At 42.4% G+C, this 18,859-nt stretch overlaps 1 protein-coding gene across 1 annotated transcript in view; it reads left to right on the forward strand.

Annotated features, from left to right (window-relative positions):
* Positions 1-18,859, forward strand: part of cerk (ceramide kinase) — a 66,346-nt gene that overhangs the window by 25,024 nt on the left and 22,463 nt on the right. The window contains exons 11-13 of the mRNA XM_010787344.1: positions 89-288; positions 10,388-10,448; positions 15,038-15,108. Coding sequence (XP_010785646.1) covers positions 89-288; positions 10,388-10,448; positions 15,038-15,108 — 332 coding nt within the window. The remainder of the gene's footprint in view (positions 1-88; positions 289-10,387; positions 10,449-15,037; positions 15,109-18,859) is intronic.

The following is an 18,859-nucleotide window of genomic DNA, read 5'->3' on the forward strand; positions in this document are numbered from 1 at the left end:
GGTATAGAAACAAAGGAGTCTTGTAAGTTGAACAGCTACATGAACTGTATGTGTGGTCCTGCTCCAACTCTTGACTCCTCTGTTTCAGTTGGTGGTTGGAGGACTATCCGTGGAAAGTTCATTGCAATAAATGCGGCCAGTATGAGCTGCGCGTGTCCCCGCAGTCCAAATGGTCTGTCGCCCTCCGCCCACCTCGCTGACGGCACCACAGACCTCATCCTGGTCAGGAAGTGCTCCCGTCTGGACTTCCTCACGCATCTCCTTCGACACACCAACAAAGAAGACCAGGTACGAGTAAAGCTGTATCATTTAACTGCAAAGCACTATTTAATTCATGAATTCATACCTCTAAAGTAAGTTAAGAAAACCGGTCCCTATTATACTGTTTTTCATCAATATATTATAGTTCTCAGATATATACAAAACATTTCTCTGAAGTGTTTGGCTCCAAACACCAAAAAGATCATTGCAGCATCCCATAATCCCCTCTGTTTCAGCCCTGTTTCAAAAGTGCTGATTCTCTGTCTGTTACTTTAGATGAAAATAAGGAGCCCCTCCCCACGCCCCTCTGAGAGATATTTGGTTAGAAAGAACACAATGGTGCTCTAGGAGGAGATCCAGGTGATAAGGTGGGCGGGTGTTACCTTGGTTGGTGATTGGCTAATGGTTACACAAGCCAAAAAATCGTTATGACATCATAAAGTGGCCAAAATCTGATCACAGGTTTTTATATAAATGGATCAGGACAAAAGGTGAGAGAATCTTTTTTCCTGAAACTTTCAGAACCTTTTTACACAGGGGGGACACATGTTGATGTATAAAAGACAAGTGGATTTTGTATAATAGGTGACCTTCAAAAAGTACAATCTCTGTAATACAGCTACACTTTTAAACCGTTTTATTCTTCCTGTCAATCACTTTGGTGCAGAATACTTTCCTGCCGTCAGGAGTTGCTCGGTCCGTGCACAGATGAATTGAGAGTGAGTTAAATCTGTAGAAGAGCGAGCAGAAGGCAGGAGTTTGCCCACTTGCTGTGCTAGCACCTCCTTTTGCTGACTCTGCTCAATTTCCCAACCGTGGTTCACTTTAGTTCAAATGCCTTAGCCCGAGTGCCTTCCCACGTATCATAAATAACCTCCACCCTGGTCCGGGGAGGCACCGGTAATCGCTGCATCAGGGATATGCTGTAGGGAAGAACAGGCTGATACCAGACTAATGCCCTCTTAGGTAGCACAAGTATTGCCAGGGGAAGTCTGTTGATTAGTAATTATTACCTCAGGAAGGGCCTTTGGAAGTTTATCCCATTTGGAGGCATCTTGTAAGTAATTTCACCTGCAGTAGCTGTTTTACTGTTCACTTCACAGACTGTGTTGAGCTAACGGTTACATCCTACGTTGAGTTTACATCCACATCTTGACTTGTGCTTCCAATTTGCACATTACTACGACTCATATTAGTCTTGCAAAAGATGTTAATGCAGATGTTATGTATTTGCAACATGTAAACGATCCTGTGGTGGAAAATACCAAAACAAATTAAGGAAATAAAGGAAAGTCTGCTTCTACAGGGAAATGTTGCATCTTGAGGAATGATTTTCCTGCTCTCTGTGACATGAAGCGTGCCCCTGGAATATCACGACCCCATTAAAATATACTACATCCAGATGACTGAATGAAAGTATGAGAGCAACATGGAATTAACAACACTCCCTGGTGATGCTGATTCAGAGAGCCCTAAAGATGATTTTATGACCGAGAATTTTCGCAATATATATAAATCCAATACTGAGAATCTTTATTTTCTCATATTAATTTACCTTGTTTATATTTTAATTTATGCATTATTGAAGACAAACTGCTTGCTCTCATTGCTGAGTTAATAGATGTATTATCTGGGTCATTGTTACCAATTCCTTCTTGTACAGCTGAGGGCCTGTGTGGGTGGGACATGGGGAGCAAGCTGTATCTGTGTATGTGCACTGTAATCTAATGGTTCTTTTTACTGTAGGCTATGTGTTAGATAATACAAGCTATTTCTGAAGCCTAACTATCCACTGTCAGACAGACACAAGTTGAATCACATATCTGGGTTTAGCATGCTAACATGCTAAACTGAGGTGAACATTGTAAACATTTTCTAAAAATAAATGAGAACGTTCGCAGTTTATTATGCAAATGTTAGCATTGTAGCGCTGCTAGCTAAGTTTATGGTTACTCCTTTTTAGAAGACTTTGGTCAATTGTTCGTTTTTGTTTCCCCGTGGTCAGCAATTAGCTTGTTCATTAGCTAGCCTTGTGTAAGCAAGTTAGCAACCCTAAAAACTGTTCCAAGCAGCACTTTCTTTGTCAGATGTTTGGCTATTTCTAGGTAATTTAGTATGACTTCACATTTTCGTACAGGTAAAATACTTCTAACTTTATGAAAACGAAATGATTCATGTCGCTGGTCGATCCCACATGATATCCAACAATGCTGCTCAAAGAGATTGGCTCGTTTCCCCAATAAACAAATTGGGTAAACTTCTGGGTCGCCTTAAGTTACCATATTTTACTTTTTGTCATTCATATGTCAGACCTCTCTGAAAAACTAATTATATCTCATAAATGACCACAAACCTCAGTGGTATTGGTCAAGAGTTGGCCTGATGTAGTGGTTTCTAGTTTGAGTCTGTCTCTGCTGCTTCACTTGCGAAACAGAAAGGTAGACAAGTAGTCGTATGAGTACGGATAGTGGGACTTTGCATCAAAGTTCAGTTAATATCAGCATCACTGTCCAGCCAAGCGGAGAGAAACAAGGAGTGAGAAGCGACTAAGCGTATTCATGGCCTTGTCAGAAAGCCTTTTAGGCAGGCCGTCCAGCATGAATGCAAAGCGGTTGCAGTCATAAAGTGGGTCTGATGTGAAATAAATGGCTGTCACTCTGCTTTCGGGATGAGAGGGTGAGAAAGAGCAAGAATGAGGGGAGAAGGAAGGAAAAGGAGGAGAGGAAAGGGAAGGCAATAGAGGGAAAGTGGCACCCCGTGAAGTAGAAGAAAGTGTTTGCTGGACAGAGATGAACCTTTCTGCGACACTGAGTGAGATGAAAGGGGATTTTGACAAAATAATTTCTTTTCGTCTCTCTCTTTCTTCTTATCCTCACTTCTCTATAGTTGTTATGCACCTCCATTTCATCTAACCTCCTTTGTCCCTCTCAACAGTTTGCATTTGATCTCTTGTTGGCCATTTTCTTTTATTGGAAATGGAGAGAAAGAAGGACAAACCTTAATGCCCTTTTGCTTTTTCATTATAAAAGCAGCAGGAGTCAATGAAAAGACAATGGAGATGAAATTGACTTTTTTACCTCACCCACGATGAGCCTATAATCAAAAGGGTTAGGTAAGGTAAGATGCACATGCCAAGAATAGCCATTAGATAAGTGAGCTGGTTGGGCAGAGGCTGTCTCACGGTTCCTCAGCATATGTATGTCTATGTCAATTCTCCATCAGTAACTTAATACATCTTCAATCTCTGACATCAGTTCAAGCTCTCCGATCTGCTCCGGTTCTTTGCTCCAAGAATTTCATCACAAGCAGTATGTTGATTATACATAATAAAACCACTTTCAAGTCCACTTTTCTGAAAAGCTACTTTGAGAATACACAGTAAGTGTCTTTGTCAAGATTCAAGGCTTTTTATTGTCATTCGTAAATAGCTACAGTGTAGTTATGTCGATGAAAATCTTAGGTCCCAGGCTGCAAGTAAATACAATAAAATAGAATAGAAGTAGTGCCATCATTACATTACATTGCATTTAGCTGATGCATTTATCTAAAGCGACTTACAATAAGTGCGTTCGACCAACAAAATACAAACTTGAAGAAAACAGAATCATATACAGTAAGTACATCAGGTTTCATAGAGCCAAACATTTCAAGTGCTACTCNCCACGCTGCTGGCAGCATGAAAGATGAACTTCATTCACGGGACATAATTAAGCGAAGGCTTGGGGAGGGGGGGGTGATGAGGGGTGATAGGGGAAGGGAGAGAGATAGGGGTAGATAAGATAAGATGAAACTTTAATGATCCCCATGGGGAAATTGGGCCATGGCAGCAGCAAAGAAGGGGATAAAGATGAGAAAGAAAAAAAAAATGTTTAAACTTTCTAAAAATATTTCTGCGACAAAAACATCAATTCCTGCTCGTAGTTTATGTTTGGATCTTGGTTTAGGAAGTTGCCATCTTTGATTATGTACAAGACATTTTTACAAACTACACATCAGGAAGATGAAAATAAGAATTAATCCTAGTCCTGAAAGCTGAGGGCATTGTCCCCACACGGCGTCTGTGACGCATACCCCCCCCCATACTAATTCCCACACGTGGCAGTGGACACTGTCAGCAGGGGATGACGCCTCCCCCACCTATTTTAAAGAGAAACTGTGACTGTCCTTGAGCTCAAAGGAAGAGCAGGGCCGCGATGATCCATTGGTTGGTTCCTCTCTTGGACGTGTAATTAATTGCAGAGGCAGCCATGTTTTTGGGCCAAGCCCCTCGACATCCCGGGGACTGCCGGTCTCTGGAGAGCGGAGGCGTGTTCATCTCTGACCGTGTTGGTCACTGTGTGATTGATTTGTGATTTTCTAAAATGACAGACCATTACTTAACATAACAGCTAGCTCCACTATGTGTTAGAGGCTTTTTTTTGTCATGTCAGATGGTGTAGCAGCGTTGTACTATTTATGCTTTAAGTGTTTTAAAAATATCCCTGTCGATCTGGATTGGATTGAAGGCAGTACATGGTGAAAAAAGGCAACAGTTCGGATGCTTGAATACACTTTTCCATATTCTCAATTATCTGTGTTTTATTCAAAAGCCGAGCACTATGACTGCATTGAGCAGTAATATCGTATTGATAATTATAAACCTCTGTATTTATTGTAATATATTTGTTTATGTAAATTATATTATTTTTTATTTATTTTTAATTATTAACTTCTTGTATAAATATATTTTTTTAATTTGATTTCCTTCTACTTTTTTATTGCAAATTCTTAACTTTAACCTCTTACGTTTTATATAGATATTTTCTTCCATTTTTTAATACATATTTTATTTATTTATCTTTCATTTTAAAATGTCCAACTTTACAAAACAGGGTCACAAAACCCAATTTGACCCAATGAGTTCAGATATGATCATGCCCAAATTATTTGTAATCTTTTAATATTATATTGAATTAGTTTTTTAGCACAGGCAAATGATACACATGAAAGGCACGGCAATGTGACTAAATAACAAAACCAGCTCACAAAAACAAATGACAAGATAAGTAGGAACAAAAAGACAATACAGAGGATCCCTTGAACTCTGCAAACAACTTTTCAATCGACCAAAACAAACACATGACATGCAGAACATATTTATAATCCCACTCTTTGTTCGAGCTAATGTTTTACCATTTTTTTTACCACACCCTGAACATCCCTGTCAGTCTCCCTCTCTCTTCCTCTCCCCTCCTCTTTCTCTCCATTGAGCCTTGCGACAGGTTGTGTCAGCGGCCTGTTTAGCATGTAAGGTCGTGTAGAAGGTGACCTGTGCGTGTGGTGAGAGCAGAGTGATTGATGTCAGGTTGATTTTGGCTAATTATTCCTGATGTCCTGAGGCGAGCCTGTCTGCTGAGTGAACCTGAACGCAACGCCCACTGAACGCTCAGACACTGAACAGGGACTCTTTTCAGATACTGAGGGAAAAGAGAACAGACTTTTTAGCACGTCTACTCACGAGTTTCACTTCTGGTTAATGCAACACAGTATTCTTTTGTGAAGATGTTCACATAAGCTGCCAGATTGGAGGAATATGCTTAAATGTTAAGCCAATTACCAAGCCAATTACACATTTCAAATCATCATTTGGGAAGTGAAGTTCCTAGTTCTTTTGCATAGTTCCAGAAACTTGCAAAAAAAAGTGCAGACAGTATGGTGGACTAACATATTTTTGAATTCATTAAATATTTGTAATAGGACATATTATAAAATCATCTTCAGGTTCATATTTGTATTATGTGCCTTGTGTTCAAAAAGTGCTTTAATGTTCTCATACTGCCTGTGGTGCTGCACCTCTTTTCACCCTCTGTCTGAAACCAGAGCCTAGTTTGCTCTGATGTGATAGGTCAACCGCTTAGAGATGTCCCGCCCCTTAAAATATCACGTACAATTAGAGGCGTTTCAGTACAGGGGGATAACACAACGTTCAAGGAAAGGACAAACTAAAAAAGGCATAATAAGGCCTGTTTCATACTTTTGAGCTATTCCATTTTTTTCTGACAGCTCTGTTCACAATTCAAGATGAGGTTGTGTACGTGGCAGATTTGTAGTGTGTGTTCAAGTGTATTTGTAATGTGTTTTTCCCCTAGACTATGTTTAATGATGTATACTTTCTATGATGAGCGGTGAGTCACACTGTCAGATTTATGGACTCCCTGCATATCTTTCTTTTCTTTTTAATTGATTTTAAGACCGAGATCTGACATCCGGCAGTTATCGCTGGATGGCAGAAAAACTGCTGTTGCTATGGCAATGGTCCTTTCCCCTCTTCCCCTTTCTTGGTAATTCATCCTGACTCTATCTTTTACTTCCCTTTTCTGTCAGTTGCTCTTATTGTTTGTCTTCTCTTCTTATTTGTACTTTCAGTTTAGCTCGGACATGTACCTCCGCACTTGTTGACAAACTATAGTGTCAATTTATGTGAAATCCACAACGTAAATAACATAAGAACACAAACATAATTGTCCATAATAACACACACTTGCCTTGCTGCCTGTGTGTGTCTCTCCCCTCTGTTGGGGGTGCTGCAGCTCTTTGTTACACCTCACTACAGCAAGTTTCTCCCTAACTCCCATCTCCCCTCACCCCTCACTGCAGCATCTACAGTTAGGAGGCCTGCCACCTTTCTGCCACAGTTCACTCTCCGCACACCCCGCATTGCTACAATCCTGTTACACAGCAGCCACCATATGATAGGCTTACTATCAGCGCTGTTTGCAAAGTTAATAGCCGCCATCAAAGTGGGAAGTGGCGATGTAATTCAATTTAACTCGGCCCTAATGCCGCGTTTGAATGCGCTGTCCGTGTGTGACAATTTCAGGGGTGTGTGTCACGGGCTCGGGAAGTGTAGAAGTAGAGATAACACAGCATGGCTGTCCACGTTGGTACATCTTTGGGAAACAGTGCTGGGAGAAGCATTAGCTGCTTTAGACTAAAGTTAGTTGGAAGAAAAGGAATGCACTGTAGGTTATTTTATTAGAAAGTGGCTACTGTGAGAAATGCTAAATCTAGAAGTCACAGCATTTTGTTGTTTCTGCTTTACCACCCTGTGTGTTCCTTTTACCAGTCCCTGGTATATGTATGCATCTGTGCATGGATGTTTATGTTTGTGTGTGTGTGTGTGTGTGTGTGCACTGCTTGCTACATGTCCCCAGGCAAAACACCGGACTTAATAAGGCTGGTCCAATCTCCAGCTGTCTTCTGTGTCAGTAGCCTCCCAGCTTGTCTGAATTAGTTTATTCAGATGTTACACGGTGGTCTTCCCTGTGAATTTTTCCTCTTTTCTTTTGTAAGTGAAGCTTCACTGAACACACTTACAGTCCGCACCTGTTCTCTGCTGGGCACCGGGATGCTTTATATCCAGGGGAGGACATTAAAAACCTGCAGCATATTTTCTATATTTAGTTATGTAAGCAAAAATGCGTTTATGTGCAAGCCAGATTAGACATATCACTGTTTTGATTAATTCTGCTAGGTCTACTTGACCCGTAAAGAGTATAATAAATATACACACATTAGCGATACAACCCTTTTCTTTTCTTTCATTAAGGCCAAAAAAGAGAAAAAAAGTTAGCAAATTACTGTATTATTATATTACAAATGACAATTGTTTACTTAGTGACATCACTTTGTAACACTCACGCTTTTATTGGCTAGCAAACCAATATATTTTACACGATACGCTTAGGGGCGGGACATCTCTAAGCGGTTGACCAATCACAACAGAGCCGTTCGGCTGTCCAATCAGAGAAGACTGGGTTCTGGTTTCAGACAGAGGCTGTCTCTATAGACAAGTACATTTTTTTCATCTCACGTATTAATGAATAGTTTTCGAAAATACCTGAAATGTAGTTCCGTCCAATAAAAGGATTTATAAATAAATAAATAAAAAAGTCATAGTACATGTTTCTTAAAAAATGTCACCAGGTCACATATTTCGGAACCTGTTCCGTGTGAATCAGTTAACGGCAAGGAAAGCCTCTGGGAATTGACTTTACAAGTCGGTGTTGTATCACGCACACATTCCCTCTCACACCTGTACGCTCATCTATGCTCGGTGTCCTCTCCCCCAGCCATCTGGGCCATCCATCAGGCCTCCTGAGCAGGTATAATCCAGGGGGGAGTATCTTTTTACAAGAGTCCCATTAGTTTATGAGCCGTCTGCTCCCCGGCGCCATCACTTTGTCCTCTGTATGAGTTAGACCGTTCAGGACTCTCACAGCATTCAAGGTTTATAGGTGGGGAGCATAACTTTTTAATAAACTGCATGATAAAGGTGTCTGTCCTGATTGTATTGTTTTTTTGACCTCAATGGCAAAATAGCATCCGATGAGACAGGGACAACACCTTTTACAAGAGGAGAAGGGATGGCATTTACCTTTCTATTCAGCATCGCTTTATTATCCAAGACTTTCATGGGTATCGCAGGGGATTCAACTGTCAAAGGCTTTATTATTATTCGCACAATAGCTACAGCATTGTTTTGGTAATGAATATCTGAATATAAAAAGTTCCAGGCTCCTCAAACAATGCAACAAACACTTGGAAGAAGTACTTTGATTTTAGTATAAGTAGCAATACTACATTTGAAAAATACTCTGTTACAAGTAAAGTCTACCATTGAGTATCTTACTATACATTTCGTGCAAACAGTGTTTTGATTTTGGATTTGGTGAGGTAGCTTTCTCATACAAACCCCAGTTTGGGCAGGTGCGTGTGGTATTCCCGTGCGTGCATTTTGCCGAGGAACCTTGTGGTGTTTTGCCCCAGTGGTCGCGCTCCGTCTGAATGATGCCTGAATAGTGCATGGCTCCGGCCCGCCAACCGTCCGCCCTCCTGCTGCCTTCAGCTCCCTGCTCAGCCAGCACTGACTGACAGCACCTCTCGCCGTCTTCCATTCTTCATACTGGCCTTCATACAGAACCGTGCACACTGGCAGGTGGACTGACTGACAGTCAAGTAGACAGGCAGACATGGGAGAAGAAGTGAAGGAACACACTATCACATTCACACTTACGATCACATACACACTCTCATACTTACTCTATTTGATTTTTGTTTCCTTTAACTAGTTGCCTCATATTGAGAGCCCTCATTCGGCCAGTCCTCGAGCCCAATAGATAGTCAAATCAATCGGTAGAAGTAAAATCTAACACCAGTCCATTAACAAACTACATCATGGACGCATGGCTCCTCATCATCACCATCGCTAAGCTAAAGGCGGCTAATGTTCAGCGTTGTTTAAAACACAGACCTTATTTAAAAGATACTGACCAAAATGACTAAATCACCAGGATGGTGATGTCTAAACATGATTAAAACACTTAAAAGGACTTTCAACGCAGGACTAAAACTAAATAAAAACACTACCGTTTAATGTTTTATTATAATTAGGTTATCTTGGCTGGTTAAATAAGTCACAAACATGATGTTTATTTATATTTTGCCCTCTGAATGTTTCAATAGTCATTGGGCGTCCATTACCTCCGAGAGTTCCACATCAGAGCAGCTGTTGTGGGGTGTTCAACAGAAGGTACATGGTGTCCTAATCACCCCCTGTGGTCCCCAGCTTAACTCCAGCCAAAACAAAGTGCACCCCTGTAAGTTCATGCATAATGGAATACAGTAGACGCACAGAGGAAAAGGCTAGCGGCAGTTGCCCTTGAGTTGCACATTGCTGATGTTACAGGTGTTTTAATGCCAGCGAGGAATAAAGCTCTCTTCAGACTCTTCCCCACAGCTCCGCACCTGCCAGCATGATAAACACCCACGATAGTTATCACTCTAATTCCCAAGCATGTATATATAATAATCTGGTATTTTATTGGTCCCGAAAGGGAAATTCTGTGTTTCCTTGCCCCCGCTTGCACTTTTAAATGTACGCTTTGAAATGATTGCCTGTGGGGTGAATTGACTGTAAATTGATGTTTTTACTTTAATGAGTTGGCGCTGCATTGTTCCCGTCGAAAAAGGAACGTCTTTTACAACATCAATTAGAAGTACTTTTTATATAGGGAGTGACAAATGTGTCCGTTAGAAGTGGCTTGTTTGCATTATTAACTTTGCGCACCCAAACTGACGGATACAGCCAGCCCCTCGCCGCCTCCGGGAGAGTCGGAAAAACTTCCCCAACCCCAACTTTGTGACAAGTACCCGCCGAGCCAAAAGAACACCAAAGATTAATTTAAAAAATGTCATGAAGTGCCTTTTAATTTATTCCACAGGAGCTGTCTCATTCGGAATGCACGAGAGATGCCCTAGAGAGCCATATATGCTTTCTGAGAGATGAGCTAGCCTCTCACTAATGAAACGACATCTGCAATTTAGCCTGTACGTCAACTATGCTCATGTTGCCCTCTCTGTCTCAGCCCACTGCGGGGGCTGGAGCTTTACTTCTCTGAAATGATGCCTCTGAAACTGCACTGGAGATGAATGTAGCTGTAGATAAAGACTTAAGGAGATAGGGATATAGACACATGAGAGTATTTGCATTAGAATAAAGCACACTAGAATATTCTACCAATGGATCACAGTATTATGTCTTTATTAAACAAGGACTAGGCATAAAACAACATTGATCTAAAGAGAGAGAGATGCCAGATGTAGCCATTTGTGATATTTAAAGGGGCCCTATTATGTGTCTTAATGGGTTTTCCATTTCATTTAGTTTGTTATATAGGTTTATAAATAAGTCAATATTCTGTAAAGGCTCAAATCCCAAGGTTTACATCGTCAGAGTGAGTTTTCTCTCCCACAACACCAAGGGGAAAAAAGTGAAACTCTGCACGTTTGAAGCTCAACTGCAAGCATATACCAATGCTTAATGGCTGCAAATAAAACAGCAGGTCTTTTAAAGTCTACATTAAGTCTGATTTTAGCACAGATCTTGAGTTTCTACCCATTTGCTTAGAGCAAAGCTAAAAAAACTCCTTAATGGCAGAGGTAAATTATCTTGAATACCATGCAAAAGATAACATGTGCACATATTAAAATCAGCATTTTACCCGGGAACAATTCCAATATGAGAATATGACCTTTGACTTTTCATGTACTGTATCAGTGCAGTGCATCGGTAGTACCGGCAGCATCTGGGCTGCGGTAACTGATTTAGATTCTGCAGTGGTCCATCTCTCTGCTGGAGAGAGTTTGGTAGACATGAGCAAAGGCTGTGAGTGCTCTTTTTCCGTCGATGATGTACGAGTCTGACGAGAACATCTGCTTGTTCCGTCGGCCACATACTACAAATATGTGACCTTTGCCCTTTGCCGCACACTTCTACCTACATACAAACATCTTCAGGGCACATATTCCTTCTTCTCCAGCCTTATCTGAAATACAAAGTGTTTGACCAAAGGGGACGAGGCTTGCTGGAGATCACTGCCGAATCACAATGTAAAGTCGATTAGCGAACTCACGTCCTTTCGCCCCTCTCTTCTCTGTAACCCCCCTGTGGTGAGATTAATGCCGGGTGGGGGAAATATAACATAGTTTAATTAAGCCCGAGCCCACAAGATTCATGGACTCATTTCTTTGTCTGACAGTGCAAATGAAGGTTCAAAAGGTGCGAGGCAGGAGGAGAGACAGCCTTGACTAGCTGTTGGGAGAGTAATGAATGTAATGGTGCACATAGGATAATGATTCCCCCCTTCAAAGTCTTGGACTTTGTAAGTGCCTTCTACAAACTGCGGCTGCCACTCTGTATGTATGAAAGATAGATGTCGTCGGGAGCATTGAGACATACAAATTGATACACACAGGTACGGAGAATAAAATATGTAAAAAATAAATCCACTTTGAAGCTATAGGGAGCTGTGAAAGTTGCGCATTTGATAAATGTATGCATAAATGCTTTGACATGCAGTAAGGCAATCAATTGCAACGACTCAGGAATTAGTCTGTCGTGAGCCTGCAAAAAAAAAAGATGCATTTTAATGAACCACGCTGGGACTGGAAACGAGTTGAGCGCAGAGACAGGATCACAGGCGTCAATGTTGTGTGTTCCATGTCAGTAACATAAGGGGTTGTTTGATAAAGAGTTCTCCTCGGTATAACTGAAAACTAGCAGAAAGAGGGTTCCAATGGATATAGTATTGACCTCTTATAATGTCCTTGTTATAAGAGGTCAATAGTACCCGGTTTCAAATGTGGCCTGGGACTGTGTGCCATGTGTCGTCCACCCTTTCAGAGTTATCGCTCAAATAAAGTCACTGCCCAAAAAGAACAAAATAAAAAAATCAAATCCAATTGATGCAAAGGAACCAGAGATTTCAATTTTATGCCATGCACCCTTCTGCGTCAACCTGTGGCTTATAATACTTACAATGCAACTCTAAACACTGACTCACCGCTTTCAAAATGCACGCCCATGATTTCACTTACAAGCTTGAAGTCTCTGGTTGACTAAAACTTTACTTAAATGTTTTGTTTTTTTTACTTTAAAGAGAGCGAAATTACATTCAGGCAACTAAAACCTGACTATAATTCAGGATGGCGTTGATTAAAAAAAGCTACAAAACTAAAGTAACATTAAACACAGGGCTAAGATTCAATTAAAAATAAGTAGCTGACAAAATTAACAGTACCTTTTTGATTGAGCTTTAATATGTTAAATTGGTGGACTTCCCCTCTAAGTGCCTTATAGGGCCAATCTCAGACAAACAGGCACATTTCATTTAGGGCCCAGTGGAAAAGATTAAGGGAGAGGCAAAGGCTTTTAATAAACAGCTATTCCTTTGTCTGCACTAATGCTTTTACACACAGCTTTTATGGATTGTGTCATGTCCGAGAGTCTTTTTTTTGTTCTTGCTGCTGCACACGCAACCTTGGTATAATCAAAAACCTTCCCATACCGTAGGGCCCTGACTCCCTCTGAACCAACAGCCGTGCCTTACACTAAATCACTGTATTGAATTTCTCTATAATTAAATTCACCGGGGACAAGGTAAGGGGAACATTTCGAGTGGAAGATGCACAGGAACTATAGTGAATGAATAGCTTCTCCCTTCAGCTCTAATGCGTTTCACTCAATTTAGCCAATGGACTTAGCCCATTGCTGTTTAGCTGATTGTTATTTCCTATCCTGCGATCTGTCTCTGACTCTCCATTGCATTTACCTTGAAGAACAGGCACGGCAGAGTCATTTGGCAGCACTAATCAATATCGTTCTCTCCGCGCGAAGGGCTTATCAATTTCCAGCCTGTGCCTTGAATAAGAGTCGAAGAAGACTTTGGCTTATTCATTAGGTACAGTTGTTTCTTTTTTTTCCCAAGAAAAGTATATTAAGGCAGTGCCATTTAATTTGCACGGAAATCAATTTCCCCTCCTGCCTTCACTCTTGGAATGCAGGTAAAATAGCGGCGGAGCAATTACAAGCAAAGAGATTTCTATTGCGTTTTAAGATTTGCCTGAGTTTGGCTGCGGCAACTTGTCTCGTCGAATGCTAATCGGGGGTTTGTAGATTTGCAGGGCCCCGGCAGAGGAGGGTATATCTGTGAATAATGGATGAGTTAATGTTAGAGAGAACTCATCCTGAAAACTCCTGCTTTTTAAGAAACACTGCTGAAGGAACGCACACATAGATATCCTTAACTGCCTAGTCTTGGTAGACAGTTCATTTGGTGATTTAACTCTCCTTCAGAACAGTTATTTATGGGAAGAATATATGATGGGAAGGAAATATCATGTCTATTATCCAAAAGAGGTTGAAAATGAAATACATTTTGACAAAAAAAACACTTACTGTGGATCAGAATATCCATCAGATTGGTAAATATTGTGTAACAGAGCAAACAATAGCTTTATGTATTTCAAAAATGATCTTTGGCTGAAAGGAAATGATACCCTTCACATTAAAGATAGTCTAATTGTTATCTAGGATCACCAAAAATGTGATACTTTGGATAATCGTGTGTTCGAGAGAAAGACAGGACAATTGTCTGCCTGTGTAGCACCGAACATTAGGCCATATTTTCTGGGTCTTCATGGACCCAGCGGGAACTACTCCGCCAATCTAAAAGTTCAATTTAAACCTCTCCATCAGATTTATCTGACATTACAGCCCGCCAGAGAATCTTTTTAATAATCCACTTCAAACCCATTAGATGATTTCAGTGAAGTAAAAGAGATGAAGAGGAGGGGAAGTTTGGACAGTGAGGACATGGTTGGTTGGCTATTGGATTTATTGAAAGATGTCCAAGAAAGACTTATCCGTGATCCAATAATGGTTTGGTAACTGTTTATATTGGACTTTGTTTCATTGGAATTCGAAGCCTTAAATCGCTGTAAAGCTGTATTTATGATCATGAAATAGTGCTTGCTAAAATATAGATTTTATATTGATTTAGTGATAGGAATGAGACTAGATATTGCCTTCGATTTGGATTCCCTAAGTGAGCATCTCAAAGGCTCCCTTGACATTTCGGTATATTGCAGAAAACGATCTCTCTGTGGCAAACACACATTTATGATACTTACTTGTCTTGTTTAGCAAGATAATCTCCACATAATAACACCACTTTGTGATTTTTGAAGCGTAAATTCAATCATTAGAAGTAAAAAGCTAACCACCGCTAAGCTAAAGGCGGCTAATGCTCGGTGTGATGACATTAAGTAGTTTCTTACAGCCCCCTTGTTGGCAACCACCATTTTTTTGACACAAATAAGTTTGTATACCCCCAAATGATTGATAGAATAATTCATCTAAAATGGCCCCTCATGTATTTGTGTTCTTGTTTTACAGAGGAGCTACGGAAACTCAGCTGGTCTGGAATCCCACGACAAGTCCGACCCATAACGTGGAAGCTCCTTTCGGTACGTTTTTCAAACATCATACTAACACACACACACAAATGTACATTCAGACACCAGCTGACACATTGAAACAAACATTTATTGGTGTAAACAATAAATAACAACAAGAAAAAAAAACTTTAATATACCAAGTGTAAACTCGGACCTAACAATTGCGCACACACACAGATAACATTGCACGGATAATAAACACGTTAGATAGGGTCTTGCCTAGGCACACACACCAAAAGTGGCCGTCATGTCCTCTCTCCCAACACCCTCCCATTTTTGATTTATGAAGTCCTGCTTGTTCTCCAAACTTCAATAGGGAAAATTAATTGCTAGGCACAAATAATTTATTCATGAGACACGCGGTGTGTTTACTCATTAAGCCATTGTTGCGCTGTACAGCTCTTAGTCTGCAGAGAGAAGACTGGCTTTTTGAACACCATGACTCTCCCATTAATTACCACACAATGGCTAATGTGCCGCAGAAAAGATGCCATTAAAGGTGTGTGTGTGTGTGTGTGTGTGTGTGTGTGTGTGTGTTGTGTGTGTGTGTGTGCTTGTGTTTTTTGGTGGTGGGAGGTAACCAACTGGGTGCTTTCACTTTTAACGACTGCTTTGTTTGGTACTCTAGTGAAGTGGAGTTTTATAATGCCGTGTGAAGTTGAAGGGAACCTCAGCACTTTCACTGTGTGTGTGTGTGTGTGTGTGTGTGTGTGTGTGTGTGTGTGTGTGTGTGTGTGTGTGTGTGTGTGTGTGTGTGTGTGTCTCTCTAATGTACCATAGATAATACCCCATTAATGGTTTGTTTGAGGTTGTGTTCAATTGTGCATGTTTGTCTGTCCGTGTTTGCACTATATAGGTTACGCGAGCATGCATGTGTGGCTAGTGTGTGTTCATGCGTTACACCTGCTGTTTACATGCAGGCCGTGAACACTGCAGTGGACATTGGGCTTTCAAAGCACAGCTGCCCCGCGGCCGGTATAAATGATGGCTTCTCCGCCTGAAGGAGGCTGGAGGAACCAGACTAGGTTCACAAATAAAGAAAAACAGGGTAAAACATGACATGGTTGTGGGATTAGAAGACACAGTTCTACATTTCAAAGTAATTCAGCATTAAAGAAGTATTGAAGTCAGATTTTGGAGAGTGCTTTTCTAGCTGTTTCTCTATGATTCAAATGTCTAAGCTACTCACCTCCTGCCTCTACCTTATATGCTTTCACATTCACATGGGCGATGCGTGCCCCCTTGCACCCGCTTCCCCCAACAACAAAAAAACTCGGGCTACCAACTAGCCACAAACACAGGCTAATTCAGGTACAGCTAACGCCAAAACAACCCAGCTAACTCCCGGTTCATACTCACGATAGACGAGCCCCCGGTTGTTATGACCGGCCCGTAGGCCACGACAGACAAACAGAGAGAGACGTTCAAGGGTTCCAAAAACCACGGCACTTCATTTGTGATCGTTCCAAACGCAACACCGGAAGCAGGAGAGGATGGGCGAGGGGACAGGACCATGACGAGAGTCCTCCTGCAGCAGGCTTGGAGAGAGTCATGACGGCCCTGTGACTCCGGGCAGCTGGGCTTAAGTAGCACCTCGGCTCCGGCCAGGTGTCCCCGGTCATGCTGATTGGCTCCACCCCCATCGCAGGACCTGCAACACACCTGCACACTCACAGGCCCCAGGCTCTGGGGCCGTCACAGCACCCCCCATAAAGTCAGGGTCCCCAACGGAACCCTGGCACCTAAATTAAACACCCGTATGCCACCTACACATAAACGAAATACCTTACAAAGAACATAGTGCCCACAACTACGAAAAATATAAATGAAAAATAAGTCACTGACTAGTTCAGCTAACTATAGCGTGTTACATTTTTTAGGCACCCAGTTCCCCATCAGAACATTCTCCTGAAGCGAATACCCCTGAGAACGACTTTTCACCCCACCACCACGAAGAGAACTCTCCCTTAGACCCTTCAGAGACGCATCAGCCCGCTGCCCCTCCAGGAGCTCACCGTGAGAAACAGACCAAGGGACCTCAGGACATGTCAAATTATGCTTTTGTGGGGTGTTACTGATTTCCACTGCATTCATGTTTTCCGTCTGCACGTGCTTCCTTGCACGTGTCACAGCACACTGTAAACACGTCAGGCTTCCTGCTGCTAACCAGGGGCACTGGGGTCACGACAGCAGGAGGTGCCACATCAGCTCACACCCGACTCCCCGCTAGGTCATTACCCAGGACCATCGTAACCCCATCTACGGGCAGAGCCGGCCGCACGCCAACCGCCACCTCACCCTTGAACAGATCTGAAACCAGCATCATTTTATGGAGAGGTACCTGAAGAACATTTAATCCCATTCCAAGTATCGGAATGAACAACCCCATGTATGTGTCCTCTGAAAACGGTAAGGCAGATGCCAAAACGAACGAAATCAAATGATCGCGGTGTCGCGCAATATCCTTCACCCGCACCTTCTCATCGCGCCCCCACCAGAAGAAACAAAACCCTCCAGTTATGAAAGTCAAATAAGCTGCACAGTTCAGAACTAGACCCCCTGTGCGGTTTTCAACTCACTGTCTAAAACGTCGCCAGTCACCTGCTGCCAGCCGACAGGATGCCACGAACATTGCATGCCTGGGGACTACCACTAGTCCCTTCCTGCTCAGCTTTAGCCCTAAATGCCATAGCAGAAGTCTTTTCTCCAGTACCCTTGCTCATGACAGTAATTACACTCATTATCAGGCTCACGTGCACCACGTACATACCCACTCTCTTGCCCTTTTGACAGCAGGTCTTACTGTGACATCCAGACCCCACGCTCCCATATCCTCATTCAGGCGACCAACTGTGTTCATGCAGGCGCCGTTCGGAAGACTGGAGGCTTGGAAAGCTAACACCAGGTTATCCTGTATCACACCGCCAGCAGTTCGAGCAGCCTCTGTAGCTCCGGAATCCGGTTTCATTTCGAGACCAAAAATTGGTCACTGCCAGAGCAAAAGCCCCACATAATGCACGCTTACGTCGAGGCGGGGCAGGGCAGGGCAGGGGCGGGATCAACTCCTGAACAACAACAAATAAGCCGGCGTTTTATCCACTTTTACACAACGATGGAGAAACATAACAGCAGCGTGGTCACTGAAGAGACCAGTACCTACTGGTTGTAATCTGGTCTTCAGAGACCGTAACAGAGGAAGCTGGTAGCACAACAGCCATTGGTGTAGTTGTCGGTGTCAGCTGGTGAGGCTGCGTTTGGCGTTTTGGTGCTTTATGAAGCAGCCACGCCAAACGTCTTACGTCATGACGCAAACGATGACGCCAATGGACGCAGCACCTGTGCGACTCTGGGCAGCTGTGAAAGAGCCCAGAGCTAAACCGAAGACCGGTTCTGAACTGAAAAGCTCTAACATGCGAGCTTGAACCGGAAGTTGGCGGTTGGTGTGAATGAAGGTACCATACCCGAGGAATTTCTTTTGTCACTGCCTTGTACGCAGCACCTCCCCCACGTGTCAAAACATAGCATCTGCTAATGCAGCCGGCTTCAGCAGCTGTCCTGACTGCGTGCCTCTCCTGATGTTCACCGCCAATGTGCTCCTCCCGCGTACATTATTTTTGAATTTGCTCCAGAATGACGAGATCCCTCAAGGTCTCGTGAAAATCAACGTCAGTCGCCGCACACCAGTGATCGAAATGGGTGAAATATCCGAGCAAACTCGAGGTGAGATTTTATCACCTCTCAACCAATTCCTAAACCTCTG

This window comes from Notothenia coriiceps, unplaced genomic scaffold, assembly GCF_000735185.1.
Source record: "Notothenia coriiceps isolate Sejong01 unplaced genomic scaffold, NC01 NC01_scaffold00030217, whole genome shotgun sequence".
NCBI lineage: Eukaryota > Metazoa > Chordata > Actinopteri > Perciformes > Nototheniidae > Notothenia > Notothenia coriiceps.